The sequence below is a fragment of the Temnothorax curvispinosus genome, unplaced genomic scaffold (genome assembly GCF_003070985.1).
Source record: "Temnothorax curvispinosus isolate PA1 unplaced genomic scaffold, ASM307098v1 QBEX01005133.1, whole genome shotgun sequence".
Lineage (NCBI taxonomy): Eukaryota > Metazoa > Arthropoda > Insecta > Hymenoptera > Formicidae > Temnothorax > Temnothorax curvispinosus.
In genome coordinates, this window is record NW_020214913.1 from 1,195,024 (window position 1) to 1,217,954 (window position 22,931).

Here is a 22,931-nt window from a genome sequence, read left to right on the forward strand (position 1 = left end):
CATCGAGTTAAAACTAAAAAAAGCCGCCCTCAATCAAAATGGAACGAGATTCGTCTCGTCATCAACGTCATCTTGGAGATTCTCTAATCCTCGTACAACTGATATTTACAAAATCTGGATCGGGGAGGGGGGGTGTTCGTTAGCGCGACAAGTAGCTTATCGGTGGTTCGTGTAATCCGGCAGTTTACAGTGCATCGTAATCGTGTGGTTTATTGCTGGTTAGACTAATAGTACAGTTTATCGGAAAACCGTAGTAATCGTAGAATTTATCGTACGCACGTCGTGCCCAACAGTTTATCGGTCCAAGAGTCGTTGTGGCGTACCTGAATGGACACTCCCTAAATATGAATCAGTGAATAGTCACTGATATCAATGTAAAGTATGCTACTGATTCGAATCAGTGACTATTCACTGATTCAGATTTAGAGAGCACAAAGCGCGAAATATAATTCGATAAGAGCAGATAAAAAACCTTAAGGAATTTTGGTAATTTATTACAAATAAGGACTATCGTTTCCTTGTACGCGTCCTACCAATTTTTTATTATCATTAGAGTGTTGCTACTTTTCATTTATAGCCCTTTACACAGGCAAAAGTTTATTAATCAAATTTCAGGCTGGCTTCTCATATGTTGCAATAAAATATTATTCATTGCCTGCTTTACTTTCAAATTAATTGTTTCCCACTTTCCACCAAATTATTATTTCTCACTTTTAAATTGATATTTGATTTGATGCCTATCTTACTTATATATGTATAATATTTCATTTCACTTGCACTTCGATAAAATTATTATTATTGATTCTCGATAAAAAATATAAAATATAAAATATACTTCGATTTTTGCGAGCGGAAAAGAGGGAACAAAATATCTCGAATGCAGACTGAACGCGCAAGGTGAATCGAGATGCCACTTTCGGGAACCGTCCGACAATAAATGGTCACAAACATGTTGAACGGCTAATTCACGGAGCTGAGATACGGTCAAGAGAAGGCAGGAACGCCGCGGTAGCCGTATAGGTTATTCAACGATCTCTTCATTTCCGGCTGCCAGGCCTGCCCCGATTTAATGCATGTCGTCCAATTTCCGCCACCGCCGTTAAGAATCCAATCGTTGCTGGCATTCTATCCGACTAGTGACCCAGATATCGTTGCTTTTCCGCGCCGTCGTACAAGTCACGTCCGAGTTGTGTCGCTCGCGAAAAGGACAGAGTCGAACGGACAAAACTCATAAGTAGAGCGTACGCACGTGAAAAATTGCAAAGTCAAATTCGAAACTCATTATAATAGATCCATCGATTGCGTACTCGCGTAAGAGTTACGCATACACGGATTATAATTTTCATTTCGTAGTCGGCGTTTGGAGTGCTAGAAGAACTTAAGCCATTACCGCTATGCTTGAGGCTCGCGAAAAAAAAGAGCTTCTGCAGCTCATCGATTTTCCACATCTCGATTATTCTCCGAGCTAATAACTGGGTCACTGAAATTTATGTCGCAAAGTACTGCCATTAGATCCAACTCTCCACTTCGCCATTATTCTTAATGCGAAATCTTCCACTCCACAGAATAGGACGCGAAAGTTCTTGTGGCGCAACGAGACTGACGCATCGGCGACTGCATCGGTGGCGCATCGTGTGATTTTTCGTTTACGTTTCGTTTGCTTATACATACATCCGTGACCTACAAGCAAACTGATCACTTGGGCATTCAATCTGCCGAACGAACAATCCCCGTCCAATTCTGCGGACAATTTCGACGTACCAACACCGAAGCTTATCGACTTCGTCGATCCTATTCTCTCATTCGCTTGCTTCATTCGGTTTTATTTTTCCGTTATTAATAACTGATAGATTGCGAACGATTTAATTCGGTACAATTAATGAAATAATAATAGACAAAGAAAATAATGCATTTTCTTACACAAAATGCACATCAAAGATTTAAAAAAATAATTATAAACTTTTAACAGACAGAAATACAGATATATAAAAATATTCTTTGGCGATAAATTGCACCTTTAAAGTATGATTATTGGAAGCAATATATAAAATGATTAATTAAAACGTATTTCGATTACATTTGCAAAAGCATATACGTCACAATTCATTGTGCGTTTGACCTGTTCTATGAAATAAATGAGCGATGTTTTCGCCTTGTTAATAAATTACAATAACATATTTAAAACCTCATAACCCGCAGATCTGCGAAATAACATCAAAAGAGATCAACATTCCGCGGAGCCATCTTGTATAAGATATTGCTCTGAAAATCGTAAAAGCGGGATATATCCTGCGAGAATAGCTATATGTGTTTCTGGGTTTATATGAATGCGTATGGCAGAAGAAAGATGTTAACGCGAGAGACGCCGCGCCGGCTAGTATTTCAAAGTCGAATTTACACGGTTCTCTTTTCACCTTTACACCAAGCAAATCACCCAAAATAAAAAAAAATTAAATTTTAAATTGTAAATAGTCTTTCTACAGGAAAAGTCGTTCACGTTGTATAATAAAACAAACGCATTCAAATTGGTAATAAAAATTAAAATCTGAAGAATTGTAGAATTTGTAAATGGATTGTGGATATACATGTATGAAACTCTGCACTTAGCTACATTGGATATATCCAATGTGGTTTACTTGTTATAATACTTGCAACGACATTTCCTATGCTGACTTATCCAATCCTATATACTATATGGCATTCGCTTCAAATGACATCTGAGATGATGGATATAGTTTGCCATGGTTTCTCATCCTGTATCATCACGACACACGCGCTGCCGAAGTCGTAGCGAATTCGAGGACGTTCGTCTCCGCGCGTTTCATCTCATCGATATCAGGAATCCGATCGTTCAGCGATGTCCTTCGAGAACGTATCCCTCTCGAGTCTGCCTCGATATACACGTCCTTTCCTACGTACGTGGCATTTCGCCGCTCCCGCTCGTCGAATTCCCGTAATACCGCGCGACGAGATTCCGAAACTCCACGCAAGTCAAATTTGACCTGATAAACGAAAACGACGTGACGTAAATCAGTTGACGAAATTTCGACTGATTACGCGCTTGATGTGATTGCCAAACTAGCCGATTTAATTGCTCGCAATGCGATATTTTAATGCGCGCTTTAGTACGCTCAATTATTATTTCCCGCTAGTGCACGGCTTAATTGATAATAAATTACACTGTAACACACAGTCGCCCGTGTTGACGCAACTGCTATTTCAATTACAAAATATTCAGCCGCGCGCGCAAACAACTTTGTAAGAGTGAAAATACGTTTCTTCAGCTTTACAGTCCTGTTCCAAAGTGCGAAGAGACTTCGCAGTTTTTCACTTCGCGTCCTGTACTTTGTCCTCATAATTCTGCACCCGGTTTGCAAATGCAAGATGGAATATGCAAACTGGAAAGGAAGAGTAAACGGAACTCTTCAACGAATCTCAACGAAACTTTTCTCCTACTATAATTCCAACTTTACAAAACGTCAAGCTATCCATCGCGCGACGAGACTTTCTGAATTTTCTCGCAACCGCGTTCTGCGACGACAAGTCGGTGTCGGTATTTGGTTGACTATTCAAAATTTGTTAGATATATAACAATTTTCTTTTACCAAAAATTGACGACGCGCTTATCTCTCACTCGAAAAATACCAAGTAAAAAGTTAAAAAATTAGAAAGTATTATATAGTATTATATCTAGTCCACTTTTTTGTAATCTATCCAAACATTAATTAATACACTTTCGCCTTTGATTTCTTTCTGCGGTAAAATAGAAACGTCGTGCTCACAGAGGCCGAAAGACTCTAGTTACGCCACTGTCGAAACTTTCTCGAGCAATTTCGCGCGTAATGGTGCACTTATCGATGAGTCAACGGTTACCTCGCGATCAATCCCCCACCATGGCTTTTCCTTAATTACGGTGAAACTCGAGGTAAGAACGGACGAACGTTTTCGCGAATATCATTCCAGCGTAAACGCGACTTTTCTTTCGCGTATTTTCCTTAATTGACGATTAGAAAGTCGATGCGGGATGCTTCCATTTCATCCACCTACGATCTCCCATTTCGACGAGCGATGTTCGTAAATTCACGTGCAGAACATCGCGTAGTAATGACAGGCCATTTGGCTGTCCTAATGACATTCAATCGCATTCGGCGAAGAGCTTTATTACACGCCACCGCGCCTAACGACGTAATCATACGTCGTACAATCGCTTGTCGTGATTGACGATGGGAACAAACGGAGGGAACGAAAGAACTCGGTCGCAAATCCGGCGGTGGCGCAAAATAACACATTCTGATTTTGCGGTATCGCGCCGCCACACGTTACGCCAATTAGCAATATTGATTCGTAACGTATGCGAAAATTTAATTGGCGATACCAGCGATTAGCGGGTTACAGTCATCAATTAGATTGAGTTTAGGCTTGATTACGTACGTCACTAATTAATCTGTCAATTGCGGGCAAAGTTTCGCATCGGCAACTTCCGTAACTACGTTCAAAATTGAGAGAGTGGTTAACGATGTTAACCGCTGCACCGCGGCTGTAACGTCAGTCATGGGCGTTAAGCAGTATAAACGATATCGTTTATAAAATATTAATCGATTATTAATCTGTATTTTCAATGTGGTTTTCTATATGCGTTCGCTTATCGTAACATATTTTTACACGTTTATTCTCTCATCGATTTATTTCCTTGAGCCGTGACAAAAACCCGATCGCACGATAACGCAGACTGCTCGTTGTTAACATCGCGTAGTCATCTCGCGTGACGCGTGATAATCGATTTAGCGGTTTCAATCAACCAAAAAAAAAAAAACGCTTTCAACGACCGAGCAGCCGCTGGCAACGAGATGGAAACGACACGGCGGGGAAGAAGCCACGACGCGAAGCGAAGCGATTACGCGATTGTTACAAGAGATAGTTAAAAAACAATCATCGAACCAACCCGCGAGATCTCGTTTCGCGCGATAATGCCGATCCATCTATCTCGCGACAACTCGTGCGTGATGAGACAATGGGAACCGCGATCAGGACAGAGAAGTGGATAGGAGAGAAAGAGAGGGATGGCGCAGGCTGATGGCTTTTCCATGCGTGTGCTAACGCGAAGTGGCCGGACGGAGCGCGAAATGAACTTTGGAAAACGGGAGATGGTCCGTCCCGGTTGATGCGCAGAGCGGGAAAAGGAGAAATACGGAACAGTCCAGCAATTTCCCGATGTAATAACAGGCCCTTGTTCGCGCGCAGAACGCCCGGGACTGGAGAAACCCCGAGATATTGCTTTATTCAGCGCGGTGAACGCCAGTGAGTTGCAAAGAGGCTTTGTTACTCGGCCGCTTCTTTACCCGTCCGCCACTCACGAAAGCCGAGGGGAGAACAAGGATGTATCGTGTTTAACCCCGGCATAACGGGAACCGGAGCGAAAACTAGTGACGACGATATCTAATATACAGGGCACAAGAGACATATTGAACGTACCGCTACCGTGTGTCTGTTTTCTGCGGGTTATTGGAAACATGCTTCGCACGAGATATCAATTCTTTTGGTAGAGCTACCTCTCGGATCCGTCACGAGTACCATGTGCGGAATCAATAAAATAAAATTGCTCCGAAGCAAATAGCTCGAGACATAATAAAAAGGTGACTACGTCGCATTGTATATTATACGCGTGAAATGTAACACGAATGTAAAATATATTATTTCCCGTACGTTACATCCGAGTGAGCAAGACGTATGCCTCACTTTGATTTTGACACTACACTAATAAAATAACCGTAAGTATCGTGAAATCGCGAGGCTAATCGCATCCTTTCGCGTAAATCCTCTCGGAAAAAATAAACGCCGTCTGCATTTATCGCGCGGCGAAGCCATCGCGGAAGGCAATAAAACGGCGCGGAAATGAAGATATCAGGCATAATAAAAGCCTTGGGTAGAGAGAAAACGGGAAGCTCGTTATTTAATAAGGTCGAAAATGAGAATCTGATTGTCCAGCCAGGAAGGGACGCGTAATTGCAGTCGATAAAAGATGCAACAAAACGCGGCGTTTCGCGGAAGCTCGCTTGGTATCTAACAATATCAAGAGGCGCCTTTTTGTCCCTGTGCGCAAGTACGAGATATCACCAACAATGTATCACGATGCTCTCTCCATTCAGCTTCCTCATTTGCATATAGCGCACACGAATGTCGCGCACTGCGTCGCAACGCGGGCGTCTAACATATTGATATCTCGAAACTGGGACAACGGGTTACTTAAAGTTCGGACTTTTAAAGCTGGAAAACTTCAAATGTGCTAAGTTAAATTAAACCAAATTAAATTAAAGAACTACTTCCGTGAAGCACGAAATATCTGTCCACGATGATACGTATTTATCTTTTCATTCGTTGCAAATTCTAATTTTTAATTTTTATACTACGAGATATTTGTATTTCTATTTTTACCGCACGATATTGCCCAAACCGTTACGCTCGTGACTCCAATAAAAAAGGCATACCGTTATTTATCCTTAATTCATTACATACAAGCTTTACCACCAACATCTTTTTATCCCAAGCGGATTGAGCGACAATGGGAAATTAAGGGGGTGGTTGTACCCTATCGTAGGAACTTGTGAGTAGGGAAGACGGCCCCTCGTGCCTGTTTTCAATTTCGAATCGGATATCGGCGAAGAGGGTCACGATGGATTCTCGGCTACACGGTATTTTTTTCTCGGATGAAAAATCCCCCGGGATGATGAGTGAAGTGAGGGGCAAAGGGACGCTTCACGGAAGATGACGGCGGAAACAAATCTCGCGGGACCGCAATGGCCATAAAACAATCGATGAGGTAGTTTCCGGAGCGCGGATACGACCGTCGCTAAAAGTTTTAAAACCCACGGAGGAGGCATTTAAGGGGCGTCGGGCGCCTCGGTGATGAACAACCCTGGTGCCAGATCGAGCGCCTCCAACGACAACGACGACGACGACGAACGTGATCCTCCGTTTTTCCGCTTCCCCCGTTTTCCACGGCGTCGATTACCTTTGAGACTCGGTCGCGCGTAAACACGTCCTCGTCAAGCAGACGGCGTCTTAATTTCTTTACGACTGCAAAATTGCTGCCATGGTCCAATTATACGGATGGTGGACCTTAACGATGTTATAGCAGTCGAGAACTGCTCCGTGAATGCGCGATCAACAGACAGAGACGCCGTGCGAGACGCGAAGCGAACGAGCAAATTGCTATCCGATCGTTGAAGAGGAAAGTATCGCGACATCATTTATTATATGCGCCTTCAAGAGAACTTGTTTACAATCTTTGAGCAATATCTTACTTTACAATCTACCTAAATTTGCACATGGTCTATATTAAATACAACCTTATTTTAATAAAGAAAGGAAAATGTAGGAACATAAAAATAAAGAGAGAGAGAGAGAGAGAGAGAGATATCTACAAAAATATTATTCCATCCAATCTCATGAGAATTTCGTGCAAATATATTCTCGCCCTCATTTAGAATTCAGTTCGCGAATTTCTCGCCACAGTTGCACTGGTATACGTATGCAAGGACGAGCACGCAGCTAACCCACGTAACGTAATTGCGTACGCGCAGAGTCGTCAGGGACGAGGTTAAAGAAAAATCGTCGCGAAGTTACCCAGGACTTGCCCGGGAGTCAGCGTAAAGTTCTTAATTAATCCTATTAATTAGATACACCGTTGTCGCAGCACCTGACGACGCTTGAGACTCGACGAAAACTCGCGCGTTGCATAAACTTATCGCGTACGGGTTATGAAAGCAGGGTCATCGGCCGAATTTATTCGTTACCCCTTTCGAGAGAACGTCTTTAGTTAATCATCCAAAGTGAAGGGGGGAAAAAGGCAAGTCGTACGCGTAATGTTTTCACGAAATAATTATTCAGTCAAGTGACCCTGATACTGTGCGGTTTTCGAAAATCAAACGGGGAGCTTTAAAAGCGAGTTGTGTAAATAATGTCGTATCGTGACGTATCGCAAAGATCAATTTTACATTTAGACGAGGTGCAATTTATTGGATTAGTTAGAGGAATTGATGTTTTTTATAGAGAGTAGTAAATCGCGTAAATTTTCTTCAAGAGTGTACACGCGAGTCTACTTCAGTATGTCGAGAGGTACGAGATGTCAAGAGAAGGACTTGGCGAAAACTCACTGAGAAATATGCGTAACGCTGACGGTTTATGTGCTAGTAAAGCGATTAAAAACTGCGCGCGATAAACGGAAATTGCGCTCAACCCCCGGGGAGTTGCTAACCGCTTACATTGGATTACATATCGAGCAAATTCCCTAGAAGGCAGCATAGTTCTTTTAATATTCACTTAAATCACAAAGTTCCGAGACCCAGAAAAAATATATAACGTCTATCCTATTCAAAAAGTAATTACAGGATACCTTAAATGACCTGATAGTTCGACAACTTCATTATCTCTCGCGGCTGATTAAACGACAAATAATTTGCGAAATATAATTTGTCTCTCGAAGGTTTTTAATCTTTTTTTTCTTCGAGCACATTTGACAATATTTACATTTCTCGAGTCTAAATGTTTAACTTTTTATCGGTAAATTTGAAAGTTTTAGTTTAAACAAGATAATTTTTAAAGGTAAAGCTAGTAGAGGATTTTCAGTATTATTTATCCAGGAATTTAAAAAAAAAACTGCTTCCAAGAATATATTCGGAGCGCGAAGAAAGTATACGCAACAAGCGAGACACATTAAAAGTTTCGAGCTCAGCTTTTGTATTACGAGCATTCACGTCCTTGAATCATGCGAGAATACTTGTAATCGTGGTGAGACTGTTTCTTTCGCTCTTAGTACTTATAGTTTTATCCATCCTTGACATTCGAATAAAGCTAACGAACAGAGTTACATCATCGACGAAATATGGGTGAGATCGAAAAGCAGCGTCTTTGCTCCACATCCAGCCATCCCACGGGACAGGTAGGAATAGGAAGTCGCGTCGCGGAGCATAGAGAAAGCTCCCATTCGCCGGCAGGATTTCCACGGAACGCAATTAAGTAGCGTAATGAGATTCCTATGACACCGACGGCACGGCGGCGGCTTTTCAGCGCGTGCCCGAAAACAACGCGAGGCGCGACTGCGATGGCGACGGTGGTTCCACGTGAAATTCGAAAATGACTCAAGTTAAATGAGCATTTCCGCCGAGCGTGAGAAGAAGATCGGATGTCGTCTGTACGCCTAATTAAACTTCCGACCCCCTTTGGGCTTTCGGTAACGAGACACGGCGCGGCTTCGCTAACGACTTCGACGGCGTCGCGCGAGATAAGGGGAGAGCACGCAAGCCGGATCAGTGAGCGAGATATGGACGAGGATTTACAGTGGCCGGTGGCACATCCGGAAACCGAAATCAACCCGCCGTTCGGGCAGGTGTTGCAACACTTGCAACAGACGAGAGCAAAGTCACGCGACGAGAGAAAAGAAAGGAAAACGACTTCCAAGGCACAAACTGTGATGCACCATTTTCGAGTATGAAAGAAATCAAATATACGTTTTTACGGTAGATTTCCATTTTAAATACAGAACAATGATATCAGAAACGATATTCTTTATACATCGTTGATTTGTAATTTTCTGCGTGTAGTTAAATATACGGGGAGAAAGAGTAACGAATTCGTCCCACGGGGAAAATATTCTCCGGCAGTCTAGCTTCAGCTAGTTCCATAATGCTCCATAGCTGCCGTTCTACTAGCATTAGACCGGTACAATTAAAATTTACGCGATTTAATCCAAGTGCCGTCCCGCACGCTCGCCTCTCTCTCTTTCTCTCTCTTTCGTATGCACGTATGCGCACACGTGTTCCTAACAATCTCGCGGTTGCATGCACGCGCTTCGCACCGATGGCATGTAGCTCTGTACGAAACGGAAACGAAGCACTTAGGGCAAATATTAATGCTGTCATTTACATTTTAAACGAAAACTGCGGCTCGACGCCGTGCTGCCGCGGAGATATTTTCAACCGCGCCAAGAAACCGTCCGAGGAAAGAACATACACGACAAGAGAGAAAAAAAAAAGAGAAGAAGAGAGAAAGAGAGACCGTCGTCCACCCTATTCTCCGCGTATTTGCATATCCACGTTATTTCGCGAGATTAACTTTTATCTTTTGCTGGCAAGAGAGCCCGCCGCCGGACGGCCGCAACCAGGGGAGAGAGAATCGACGGCGATCCTCCTCGGAAGTTGTTGATCGTAAGACTTTTACTTTACGCCAGACGCGCCGTAGAAACTGATTGCAAAAGTGCGATAAAGTTGCCGGGACGCGTACAGTCTCGGTGCCACGAGAAAAAGGTAAATCGCGGACTTCGCAGCGATCTTCCGGGAACGAAGAGTTAATTGAATTTCAAATTCTCCTTTGAGGGAAAAAAATTATAATGCCAGCCCTGTACTTTTAGAAAGTATAACAAAAGTCTCGGTATACTTGGAAAGTGAAACGACAAATGTTCCATTCTGCGATATGGAAGGTAAAACAACGATACCAAAGATGATGCATGAGATTTGCGTGTAATTTCTGTGTTTCTAACATTAATAACTTGGCCGCGAGTTGAAATTCTCGCCAAGTTTACTTGAGATTGGCGGAGAAGTTTTCTTCTATTTTCATCTATTTTACGTACCTGAAGTTTAATTCGGCGAAACCCCTCTATTTTCAGAATTAATTGACTCCGCAATTATATCTACGATTTAAGCCCAAGAGGAGACACCAAATTAAATGTATACATTACGTTACAATACGCTCTACGTATTCTAATATGCGAGGTATTAATTCTTCTATTAGACTCCGATAATTTCTCGGACGATCGTTCAGAAAATAAATTATAAACAATATGGAGAATTATCAGTCTGGAGTGTCCCAAGGCGAGTATAACGGAAAATACTACATTGTAAAACGCGGTACTTAGGCACGTTTCATTATTTACACGGGTGTTCACGATACCATATCGTCCCGAGTTTATGCCATTCGGAAAGATCCATAAAGAGCGGAAGAATCGTATCTAGAATAAAGACGGCATTATACTTCGCGTGCGTGGCGGTACTCTCGCAAATACGCGAGCAGTGCAAAAAGTTTAAGATTGTGATCCAGGTGAAAAAAAATATAGACGGCTGTAAAGTTAGTAGAATTCTACGGAACACGTTCACTGCATTTATCCCATTTATTGGCACTGCGCTCGGTGGTAAACGTAATCGTATAATTTCGAGTTTCACTCGTTTCGCGAAGTTTTATTCCGCTGGTAACGTCCTTTGCGGCAACTCGCGAACTCCACGAAATTCGTCAAGAGTTTTAACGATCTAACGGCATTTCTTTAATCACTCCATTTTTACGAGCGACAATGTCAAATTCTCAAAGCGATATCGATTTAGTCATGCGATCGAACGGGCTTCCAAAACAGTCATTTCGTCAATTGATCGCATGACGAAAAGGAATAGAAAAAAAAATACGACGGATAGCAGATGCTTCCGGCGGTGGAAATCAGAATCGGCCAATCGCACGAACCGAATGGCGTCATAAAATTTCATGTGCCACGGCGAGAGGATTCTCTTACGCATACGAAAAGGTCTTCGATCGGATATCGTCCATTTTCCGCGGGTTGCCAAAGTGACTTCGAATGGAGCTCGGAAAAGTATTTAAATTCTTCGCGGCGCGTGTTCAGGGATTCGAAGTCTCTTTCGGATGGAAAATTGCTGATTAAGAATTTGTACACGAATTCCTTCGGTTTGCTTCCCCGATACGAAGTGAAAGGAAGCGCGGTAGATTCAAGATACGTTATACAGTATCATGGCATCCAAGTTTAATATCTCTCTTGAGCAGAGCTCAGGTTATTTTTCCGAAAGACAGGGAAACAAGACACTTGGGAAAGTCCATAAGAGACTGAAATTCGGACTCGCTCAAGCTGTTATCTCCCAGACCACCAGAGTCCTTTAAGTCAAGGAGCTTTATGGAAAAGTAACATTGATAATAAACAGTGCTGAGTTGCCTCCGGACGCTCTGCCCAAGCTCGTAAAAATAAAAAACGTATTAACAGCTTGAAATGTTCATTATCTCATGTGATATAAAAGTTCGTTTTTTTATTTATTACCCAAATAAAAATTTATGGGAGTACGAATATAATTTTTAAGTACTATGAAATGTGAAACGAGATTAATGACATTACTAATGTGATCATATACTCGTAAACTTTTACATAACGTTGAAGATTGTAAGAATAAACATGAGATAAGAGAAATATAATAATGTATAACTTCTTTTATGTCAAAACATGTTTACGTGTATATCAATATATTATGACATTTACTTGAAAATGCCATAAATTATGAAATCATCGATAAATAAATTTCTAGATAAATAACGTGTATGTAGATTCTTGTAACGGCTGATGCCGCACGGCCCGATCACGCGTGGGCATCGTGTGCGAATTGTCGAACCGGGGGGAGATCCCCGAACCCACGGTATCCGAGACCGCGGCGAGTTCAGTCGCTCTAATAGCCGCCAAACCAATGTATCAATCGCTTTAGGTTCGCCGAGTCACTAACATTTACTTATCGTATATTTATTGCATATATATTATAAATCAAACACCTCCGAGAAAGGTTGAAATCCGAACCGCATGAACAATACAATCCATTATTATAATATGACAAGTGCCCGCCGTTTAAGGTACGCGCGACCGGTGTGCGCATCGCGCTCAACGTTGTACACTGAAAAAAAAGTAGTTAGATCCGAAAAAATATTTTTTCACATAGTACACCAATGGCCTTATTTACTTAATATAATCACATATTTATTTAGAATTAGATATTTTTACTTAAATTAAGTAAAAATATTTTCTTAGATCTAACTATTTTTTTTCAGTGTACTCCTATCATTAAAATAAATTATTGTTACCAGAATTTTGCATTGTACGTTCAATGGTACATAACGTTTATAGAGATAACTTTGCTAAATAAAAATAAAAAAGAAACGTATGAATAAAAATATTCAAATAACGATTATAGTTCCTTCAACCTTTTTGTAAGACATTTTAAAGGATTTCACATTTCTAAGTTACAAAGTAAAATCCTCGCGATTTTTATAAATAATAAGAAAATAAAAGCCAGAAGCGGCCTTTAATATTCTAGCTACGGATGCCTGGATTTCAAATATAAATGTATGCAAACGCGCACGTGTATCTCCACCGCCGGATATTCAAATCGCACGATATTGAATGCAGATTCGGCAGAAGATTATATTGTTATGATTCGATGAGATACACCTGCGCACTGTAGCCGATAAAACCAACTGTAGAAATTAGCGCGTCCTCCTTTCTTATTCGCTTTAAAAATACATAATGCTCGAGAACAAAAGGCGCGCACTTTATAATATCCTAGTTTTATTATAAAAAATATATGTGCGCTAATAAACAAATACATAATCGTATTTGACGTATCTACCTTTTACTTAACTTTAAATTAATTCTAGCATAATTTTTAATATTCCATAATTTTGACATGTTAATTTATGATTATTTGACGACAAAACGTGTGTTGTGTATACACACACAGATCGCACAACTGGCGATTTAAGATCATTCTTCGCCAAATCGAACACATGTGATTTATTATCATTGCAAAACGCATTAATAATTTTCATTCGATACGATCTATCAATGCGACAATAATTAAACTATCGAATCGGTGACGGTCGATATAGTTATAATCATCGATTAAAATTATGATAAATTTTCGCATTGTATCATTACATTTTGTCTGTAATTGAACGTAAATTTTGACCGATTGAGAGAGGAATTAACGCGAATCAATCGGAGTGACTGTCAATCAAATATGATCAGACGAAAGCAGGATTCTCCGCGATGTCAGTTGGTACTGTAACAAATCGAACGTAAGGGAATGCGTCTCTCGCTTTGTCACGTACAGAGAGAGAGAGAGAGAGAGAGAGAGAGAGAGAGAACGCGCGCGATCCTGTGTCGTGCACAAGAGACTGGCAGGAGAGATTAGATGTTCGCCCGCTCCTTTTACCGTTCATCTCGCATGACGCGAACAGAGCGGGAAATAGGCTCCTGGTAAACGCAAATTAGATCTCGAAAACGTCTGCCGTACACGCGCGCGCGTCGATCGGATTGACTCCGCGGGGCACAAAGACGACAGCAAATTGAATTCCCGGATTGAATTCCGGCCAATTTCGACCTAATTTCCATAGCGGCGCGACGATGCGCCGCTGCCTATAAGCCGATGGGAAAATTTCAAGCGTCGCGTCGTCTCGCGATCGCGCAGGTTTCTTTCTGAGTCGATACATGCTTCATATGCTCCGCGCGACACGGGTATTTGCGATGAAATCGATATAACGAAAGCAGAGTATTGTCGATATCGCAATGGGGAAGCTCCACAAGACGATATAAAAGCCTTCATATATAACATACATATGAATATGTACAGTAATCTAAGAAACTGCTTGAATAGGATGGAACGAACGTATCGTACGAAACGGTAAGAATGGTATTGATCGAAGACAAATTTTTCTGTCCAGTAGTAGGATAGAATTCGGAGAGAAAAAGGAAAAGTCGCCCAATCCTCAATTCACCATTAATAACAAAGGGATGTCCCATGAAATATATTTATTACACACAAGCGCGCGATCTTCTTAGTTAGATAATAAATGCGCTTGGCACAATAAAAAAAAAATTGCATCTTATTTCGTAAGCAACGTAACGTGATCGGAGCCGCGATATTTGCTGATTGCGCGCGGGAAACGCGTACGTACGAGAATCTTGCAGGTAGAGAACCTAATAACGCGATGGTCAGTGAAATTGCGACCTAGTTAGGCTGCCTGACCCACTTGGACGCATCGTAATCGTCGTCGGCGCACGATACGGATTGATATTAGAGGTAAACACATCACGCCGCCGGAAGTCTCCCATTGCATCCTTGTTTGCCCAGAGCACACTGGTCGAGTTTAGTTTGCAGCCTTCAACAAAGGTTGTGCGAATGTCGGGAGTTTTGGCGCACGGCGGCGCAATTTCGTTTGATGAGCGCGCGTAGTTAAAGTTCCATGCCATTTGTGTAACGTGTAATTACTCGTATCGCCGAAACTCCTTTCGCGTTTATTAAAATCGCACGCGTTCTCCATGGCAAACCGCGGATTAACAATTCGGGCAGTAATTATCCAACAGTCGACTGAGCAAACACAGTTAACGGCAACGGAGTCGCAATTAATTGCCGACGAATCGCATCACGCATCACGCAAAGTGTGTACCTGCGTATCATGAGGGCACCTTTCCGAACGGAGGAGAACAAGCGCGTAACGAACGACGTACACGGAGAAGCCCGGAGACTTATTTTCGGTCCATCCCAACCTTCGAGGCTATTTTCGACGCGCATGATAACCGGTTCCTCCTCCGAGCGACACGTACACGATAAACGCGAGTGTAGGGTGATCGACGGGTCATGGATCACGATGCTGGAAAGCAGACTGGCATAAGCGATTCGTAGCTAATCCAAAATAATCTAATCCAGAGAACGAAATCATCACAAAAATAAATCATATACAATGTTCAAGCCAGTTCAAGCTTATCAATACGAAACGGCAATACGAACGGCATTGATTATACTTTTATCAGTAGCAGATTACGATATCCAAGCACAAATGTCAATAAGTCGTGAATAAAGATGTCAAAAACGATTACTCTTCTATAAATATCGAGTATAAATAAAAATATTTTATAAGTATTTTTAAATATTTTAAATATACAAATAATTAAAAACAATACAGATAATTAAAACCAATGCAGATTTTCTGTTTCATATTGGTCACGCAACCTTCTTTGTGTCGATAACAACTTGTAGATCGTGAAGGACATCGAGTTATTTGTAACGTCCCAGCTTTTATATATGTGTGCTCTCTCGTATATGTTTCATTTTTAAATAGAACCGCACCGGCGAAAAAGAAATGAGAATTGATTCTCGGAGAAAAATCCTGGAGATGGTCGCGGGGTGACACCGGGTCGGAGATAAATTGAATACGATCGTTCTGATATCCTCCGTTACCATCTCTCTCTCTCTCTCTCTCTCTCTCTCTCTCTCTCTCTCTCTCTCTTTCCGCTGCAACAGTCTCAAGCGCAACTTATAGGAATGATAATGCAGCGAGCATAAGGAGTGTGTAATAGAAACCAAATGAGTTGCCGTCCGAGCGACGCTCCTACCCTCACAATCAGACGCATTTCGTGAAGGAAAGGATATTTTTATGAGGACTCGGTTAGAAGAAATGCAATGTCTCCAAGAGAAGGGCGAGCTAGCGCTATCTAATTCCGCTCATGGAGCAAAATTTAAAACTCTCCTACAAATCTAACGCAAAATACGATTACGCGGACGAAAATTTGCATTTCCTCTAAATATTTCGTGCTTTCCCGTATATACCTGAATTTTTCACTAACAATAAATGGCTCGTCTTTCAGGTCTATCCCACGGTAAATAAATTCGAAAAAAACTCACGCAATGGGAGACTTTTCGCAGTGTAAGGTTACAAAAATACATTTCGAAGAGCCTTTTCGAAGAGCTTTTTCAAAGAGCCTTTCCAAAGCTCCCTCCTGAAATCCGAAGAGCCGTTTAACGACACTGCCGTGACAAACGAGATTTTCAGATCACGCCGACCTTGTGTCTTCACGACATCTGTTGCGCACGTGAAAGCTAGGACCTAGGCCAAGATACGTTCGTAACTCTCGTGTAATACAAAACGCACATTAACCCATTAAGGGTCCTGGAAAGATGAACACAAAGACGCCCCTCGATACAAGCTATTATGTCTCGCGGTCGTCTTTACAATAAATCAAACGCTTACTAAAACGTCGTCTAGATCTCTGTTATACCTGCTAGTATAGATATTAGACATGTCGAAACAAAAATTATAGAAATAGACGCTGAATTGAGTAATAAATCTAGTCTGTTCCTAATATATCGTGCAAATGTTACTTAACGCATGAATCAGTATCAGCGTTCCGAACGCTTCGAGATAAGGTAACGTTTGTTTTCGTCGGTTATCAAGACTGGAGTACTTTTATACAAATTTATCGCTTATCGTTGCGAATCTCCGTAAACATAGAATGGATATACCCACGATCGACCTTTGAACAGAAACATTTTTTGCGAGACAAGGCAACGTCCAATAAATTTCCATAGCTGGACAAACTGGATCGTTTTCTGAATTTTTCTTAAAACCAGTTTGAGTTCAGCCTAATCGACGGCATCCTCGATAGACAGGAATCATTTTTATTGGAATATGCAATCGTATACAAAGCTTCCCAGATTAACGAGCAAAAAACAACCGATACAAATCGGTAAAAACAACGGCGAATTACGCGACATTACTCCGAGATTGCATCCGTGTATAAGAGAGACAAAAAAGGTATCGCGACTATCGCGAGGCGAGCGAAAGAAGTTTCTTGGTATCGAAACCGAGAACGCCCGCGGCGTCTAAACTTTGCTGGTATACGCGAAACTTTCCTCGGTAGAGATCGACGATCGGGATCGCTATATCAACGCGACTCGCTCGAGCGCGAATACGCGCCGCGGAAATCATTGAAAAGATTTGACGACTTACAAATCTACATGCCGAAGGACGGAGGTAGCGCCGAAAATCGCGATCTCATTTAACTTTTAACCCGATCTTTGAGCCGGCGGCCGGCGCGGCGGTCTTCGTCGTCGTCGAGAGGGGGATTGTCGTCATTCCCGTCATTGTGCCTCGCGCACACCGCACTTACGTTCTCGTATGAAATCATGAGTATCGCCGCGCTTCGAGGCGTTGTTGCGCAACACGAGGACACGCTCTCTTCGAGCTGCAAAATAGCGTACAATTGTCCCGAATCGCGCCTGGAAGTGCTCCAGGCGAGGAGTTTGCACGATGAATCATTCAAAGGTCGACAAGAACGGGGGAACGATTCGACTTCACACACTCCTCTCTCTCTCTCTCTCTCTCTTTCTCTCTCCAATGGATTTTGATTAATCGTAATTTGATGCTACACGAACGGGACAATACGACTCTCCTTCCTCTCAAAAAAGGAAACAAGGTGAAACTTGACGAATTGCTAATATAACGTTCTGTCATTCTGGAACTTTTGACTCCCGAAATACATTAAATGTTATCTCGTACGAGATAAAAATAGCTATATCTTACTTTATTTTATCAAAATTTATCATTATCCTAATAAAATTATTTATTATAAGTACTTTATCAGAATAAATCATTATTATTTTGTATTATATTAACGCTCGATTTGAAATACAGGATGATCGATTTCAACTAAAAACGCAAACTTATGAAATCAAATATTTCCATAAATATAATTAGGCTAAATCATTACCGTATAATTTATTAACGACTGACGTCAGATCCAAGACGACCCGAGACGGTCGACTTGAACCGAAAAAGCAAATGTGTGAAGACAAATATTTCCTCGTGGACGTAATCTCGGAGGGAATTTGGAGTCCGTTAACACGAAGCGTATATGGATTGTTGATCTATGTAACTTGCACGTTAAGATAAGCGTTTCGTATTTGCGTCTATAGCGGCGAATTTGATTTACCCAGCGCGAATATTACACGGCGGCGTAAACACGGAGGCCGCGCGGGCGAGAATAAGCGAAAATTAGCCACACTTTTCCGTTATACCTTGGGATTACGCCTTGGGACACTCCAGACTGATAATTCTCCATATTGTTTATAATTTATTTCCTGAACGATCGTCCGAGGAATTATCGGAGTAATAGAAGAATTACTACCGCGCATATTAGAATACATAGAGCGTATTGTAACGTAATGTATACATTTAATTTGGTGTCACCTCTTGGGCTTAAATCGTAGATATAATTGCGGAGTCAATTAATTCTGAAAATAGAGGGGTTTCGCCGAATTAAATTTCAAGTACGTAAAATAGATGAAAAAATATAAGAAAACTTCTCCGCCAATCTCAAGTAAACTTGGCAAAAATTTCAACTCGCGGCCAAGTTATTAATGTTGGAAACACAGAAATTACACGCAAATCTCATGCATCACCTTCGGTACCGTTGTTTTACCTTCCATATCGCAGAATGAAACATTTGTCGTTCCACTTTCCAAGTTAAATTCGATTAGTGCGAACGTTCGTTCTTTATAAAATTTGAAACGAACTGCTCGCGCCCGGCGCTATGTTCACGCTGTACGTACGCTGTACCACTTACCTTTTCGAGACACTCCTGGCCGATGGCCTTCGGGTCGACCTGCACCTCGAGGATGACGGAGTTGGCCTGGCTGACGAGGCACCACATCTTCGCGGTCGCTCCTCCCTCGACGACCTTCGAATCCCCGTCGAACTAATTCCTCGCCGTTGCGTTGCCCGGCCGGCGTTGCGAGTTGCGACTCTCCTCCTCACAAGAACCAATATTCACTTTTATCGCGACGCGCGTTCACGACGTTCACGTTTACGACGTTTGCGACGAGAACGACGAAGGCGAAGGTGACGGTGACGGTGACAACGAGGACGATAACGACAATGACAGGGACGACAAGGACGACGATAACGACGGTCTCTCTTGCTCCGGATACGCGGCTGGTCGGCGACCGGTCGTGCCCGGCGGTACGTTCTTTGTCATAACAACAAAACTTCAAAAGCCACGTACGTGCACAGCTGTCACTGAGACGGGCTCGCGCGGCGCTACGACTACGTGCGACGTCGACTGCGTCAACAACGTGCTCGCTCTCGTACCGGAGTAACCGGAGGCCGAACGCGCCTCGTCGGCTTCCATTTCTCGGCGCGGAATGGCACACGCACTAACCGCTCTCGTCACCGCCGCCGCGCCGCGGCCGCCGCGGGTCAGTTCGCGAAATCGAATCGCTTTCCGGCCGCTCGATCGAGTGGCGCTAGCACCGCGGTCCGATACTACGTCGGAGTCGGAACTGGAACACGGACGCACGCACACGCGAGCGGCACATTCGGGTATGCGGCGCGCCGACCGAGTGGGGGAGACAACGTACAGCTGATCGTCCCCACTCTCCACCACCACGCGCGCGCGCGCGTGCATAACGCCTCACCATCCCCCCCCACCACTACCATTACGCGCGAACTTTGGAACCGTTGTTTTGTATTACAATTCACGTCAGGCTTCAGGGTGGAATTCTATTTGTAATTTTGTACTTTGGACCCGCATAATGTATATATATAATGCATAATACATTGTTTCTTCAAATGTTTCTCGCACGCATGTTTATCGCCAGCAATATTCGCATTACGAAATAAAGAGAATTATAAATAGACAATTTTATTCTCAGAATTCTGACACGGATTTCGGATCGTCTAATATACGAAGTTGGTTCAACGGAATCTGTAGAATTCGATAATTTGTGACTTCAATTTAACACTCAATTTGATCACTTTGATTTCGCGCGATTATAAAATAACGACAAAATATTATATACAACAGATTTTATTACGATTTTACCAGATTGCCCGAAATTAATTTGATAATCCGTAGCAATCGTACGATTACTGTACTAAAAGAGGAATTAGCTTGAATTGAAAAGCAGCGTGCATAAATGCTCGAATCATGAGGGAAGATTACCGCATCAAATTTTCACGCGCTATCAATAATTGACAAGACCGATAACATGGTTATTGATCCAGGTTTAACAAACCTCTCAATATATTTTGCGATTCTTTAAATATTCCGCTAATTGAAACTGCAAAATTCAGCGGAATTATTCAAAAGAAGAATTATCTTACGCGCCGAGGAAACGAAACTTCTTACATAATCGTACAGAGTATATGGGTAGAATCTTTATCTACTTTCCACAATACGCATTGTAAATTTAGCACGTGTCCTTGTGAAAACGTAGCTCTTCTCTTACTGACGAAATCGATGTTTTGTCGAGCATACGTGCAGTTCTATCCGAAAATAACAGTTAGTAGAGCGAAAAATATAGCATTTTGTGGGTTTTCCTTTTTTTTTTGTATTTTGAACACTTAATACTGTACAGACAACCAACCAGCTCACAGAGACAAGGATATACATGTAAGGCAAAGCTGCCCATCTCGCAAGATCAACAGAGAATTTAAACGTTCCCGCTGAAGGATAAGAGGCTTGAATGTTTGCTACATCGTCGCGCGGTCCACCGTCGACTGGGAGCGTGTCCGTGAACCGCGAGAGGCTGTAGGGAAAATGTCAATCGCGCGTCCTCGATGTGACAGAATCATGGAATGACATCTAATGGCGTACACCGAACAACATACAACTCGTAACCACCACCCTAAATCGTCTTAACCGTATCTAACTTAACAACCGATACGTCGTCTCGATGTGTCTAGGCCTTGACGCATCGGGTCGACGATACTCGGTTTGAGTACATTCACATTACATTTTTTTTGTCTTTTCTCTTTGTTACGATGCAACTACGTTACAGCAATTCTCAAACTGTCCAAATACGTGCCGGTGAAAAGCTCAGCGATAATAACAATACGATTATTGTCGTGTAGCAACTGCGGGAGAAAAAGATTCTAGTTAATAGTTTGAGTATCACTGCCTACAGCTACATTGTATACAGTTTCTCCGATAAAATATAACATGTCATACGATATAACAGCGATAAATACATATTGAGATATGGTGAACAGTAATATTTAATGTATATTTATAGCGTAAGACGCGTATCATATTTATAGCTATTAGACGCAATCCTTGTGGCTTAGACCTCAATGCGGTAATTACTGTGCAGTTCCGGCTTGATATCGTACACCAAATCCAAAATTTGAAGCATGACCTAAATTACACAGAGAGTCAATATTATAATTTTCTTAGATACCTGCCTTTTATTTATCGATTAAATTGACAGAGTGGACTTACCGTGTTTTTGTGCACGGCAACGGTCTGATTCATTTCTTCTATCTTGACTTTCGTGTCTGCCTCGATGCGCGCAGCAACGTCCTCTTTTGAACCCATGTGCTACGAGTAATATTATCATTATGTCATCGATTGACTTAAGTAATGAGGTGTAAATCTAATATCAACAATTTCAATATAAGAGAAATAAAATAATAATACTTACTTTGGCTTCAAAATCACGGAACTGTTTTTCTCGTTCCTGTCGATATTTCTCAATCTCATCCTGAGCCTCCTCTTTGGCCTGCTTCAGACGACGTGCCTTACCTGTGAAAGTACAAGATTACTTGTAATACAAGTGCAGTCCAGATCTTTTCTAAATCTTTTACACAAAATATTACATTCAGACTCAATTTTATCTCAACGTTATTACGTCAATGTTATATGAACTAATACCTAAACCTAACCATTAAGTCAGGATATTTATTGATAAAGCAAAATCTCGAAGAGAAATCGAAAGCTTCACTAAAAGCTGAACAAAACTAAGCATTCAGGCGACTGAATTCGCATAAACGTAAACGAGTACGATTAGTAGTAACACAAACAGATTGGACGCAGGTTAACCAAGACTATTCTCACTGTGAAGTGTAATTTCGTGGGTTACTGGACGGCGCGATTACAAGCGATTTCACCGTGCGTTTCACGGACCCAAGATTATCGTCGAGAATTCATTGCACGACGCACTAATCGCAGAAAATGAGTGAAATGAGTCAACGTCGCGGCCGAGAGATTACAGTCCGCGAGACCGTGTGATCGCAGTCGGCGCATTTGCGTCGCGCGGCGCGCGATTTTTTTTTCTTTCCCCCCGGAAATATTTCGGCGACGAATGCACTCACGTTTCCTGGCGTCCGAGACCTTCTCGGCGGCGCGCTTCTCCGCAGCCAGAAGCTGCTGAATACCCTGCGTCTGGCTAGCCATCTTTGCGAGTGGAGAACGACTAACTCTGTCACGAATCGATCATATGACTTTGGAGCTTCCGCCCTCTGCCCCGCCTTAAACGACGGCGCTCCGCTCCGTTCCGTGTCTCGTG

At 42.2% G+C, this 22,931-nt stretch overlaps 2 protein-coding genes across 2 annotated transcripts in view; both read right to left on the minus strand.

Annotated features, from left to right (window-relative positions):
• Positions 1 to 19,826, minus strand: part of LOC112454549 (E3 ubiquitin-protein ligase MYLIP) — a 145,447-nt gene extending 125,621 nt beyond the window's left edge. Inside the window, exon 1 of the mRNA XM_025016013.1 lies at positions 19,211 to 19,826. Coding sequence (XP_024871781.1) covers positions 19,211 to 19,297 — 87 coding nt within the window. The 5' untranslated portion in view covers positions 19,298 to 19,826. The remainder of the gene's footprint in view (positions 1 to 19,210) is intronic.
• Positions 19,827 to 20,955: 1,129 nt separating this feature from the next.
• On the minus strand, positions 20,956 to 22,866 carry LOC112454575 (V-type proton ATPase subunit G). Its single transcript, XM_025016052.1, has 4 exons — positions 22,738 to 22,866; positions 22,068 to 22,168; positions 21,866 to 21,964; positions 20,956 to 21,782 (listed from the first exon to the last, which is right to left on the minus strand). Exons 1-4 carry the CDS (start codon positions 22,817 to 22,819, stop codon positions 21,708 to 21,710), a joined length of 357 nt encoding a protein of 118 aa, XP_024871820.1. The 5' UTR covers positions 22,820 to 22,866; the 3' UTR covers positions 20,956 to 21,707.
• Positions 22,867 to 22,931: the final 65 nt, after the last annotated feature.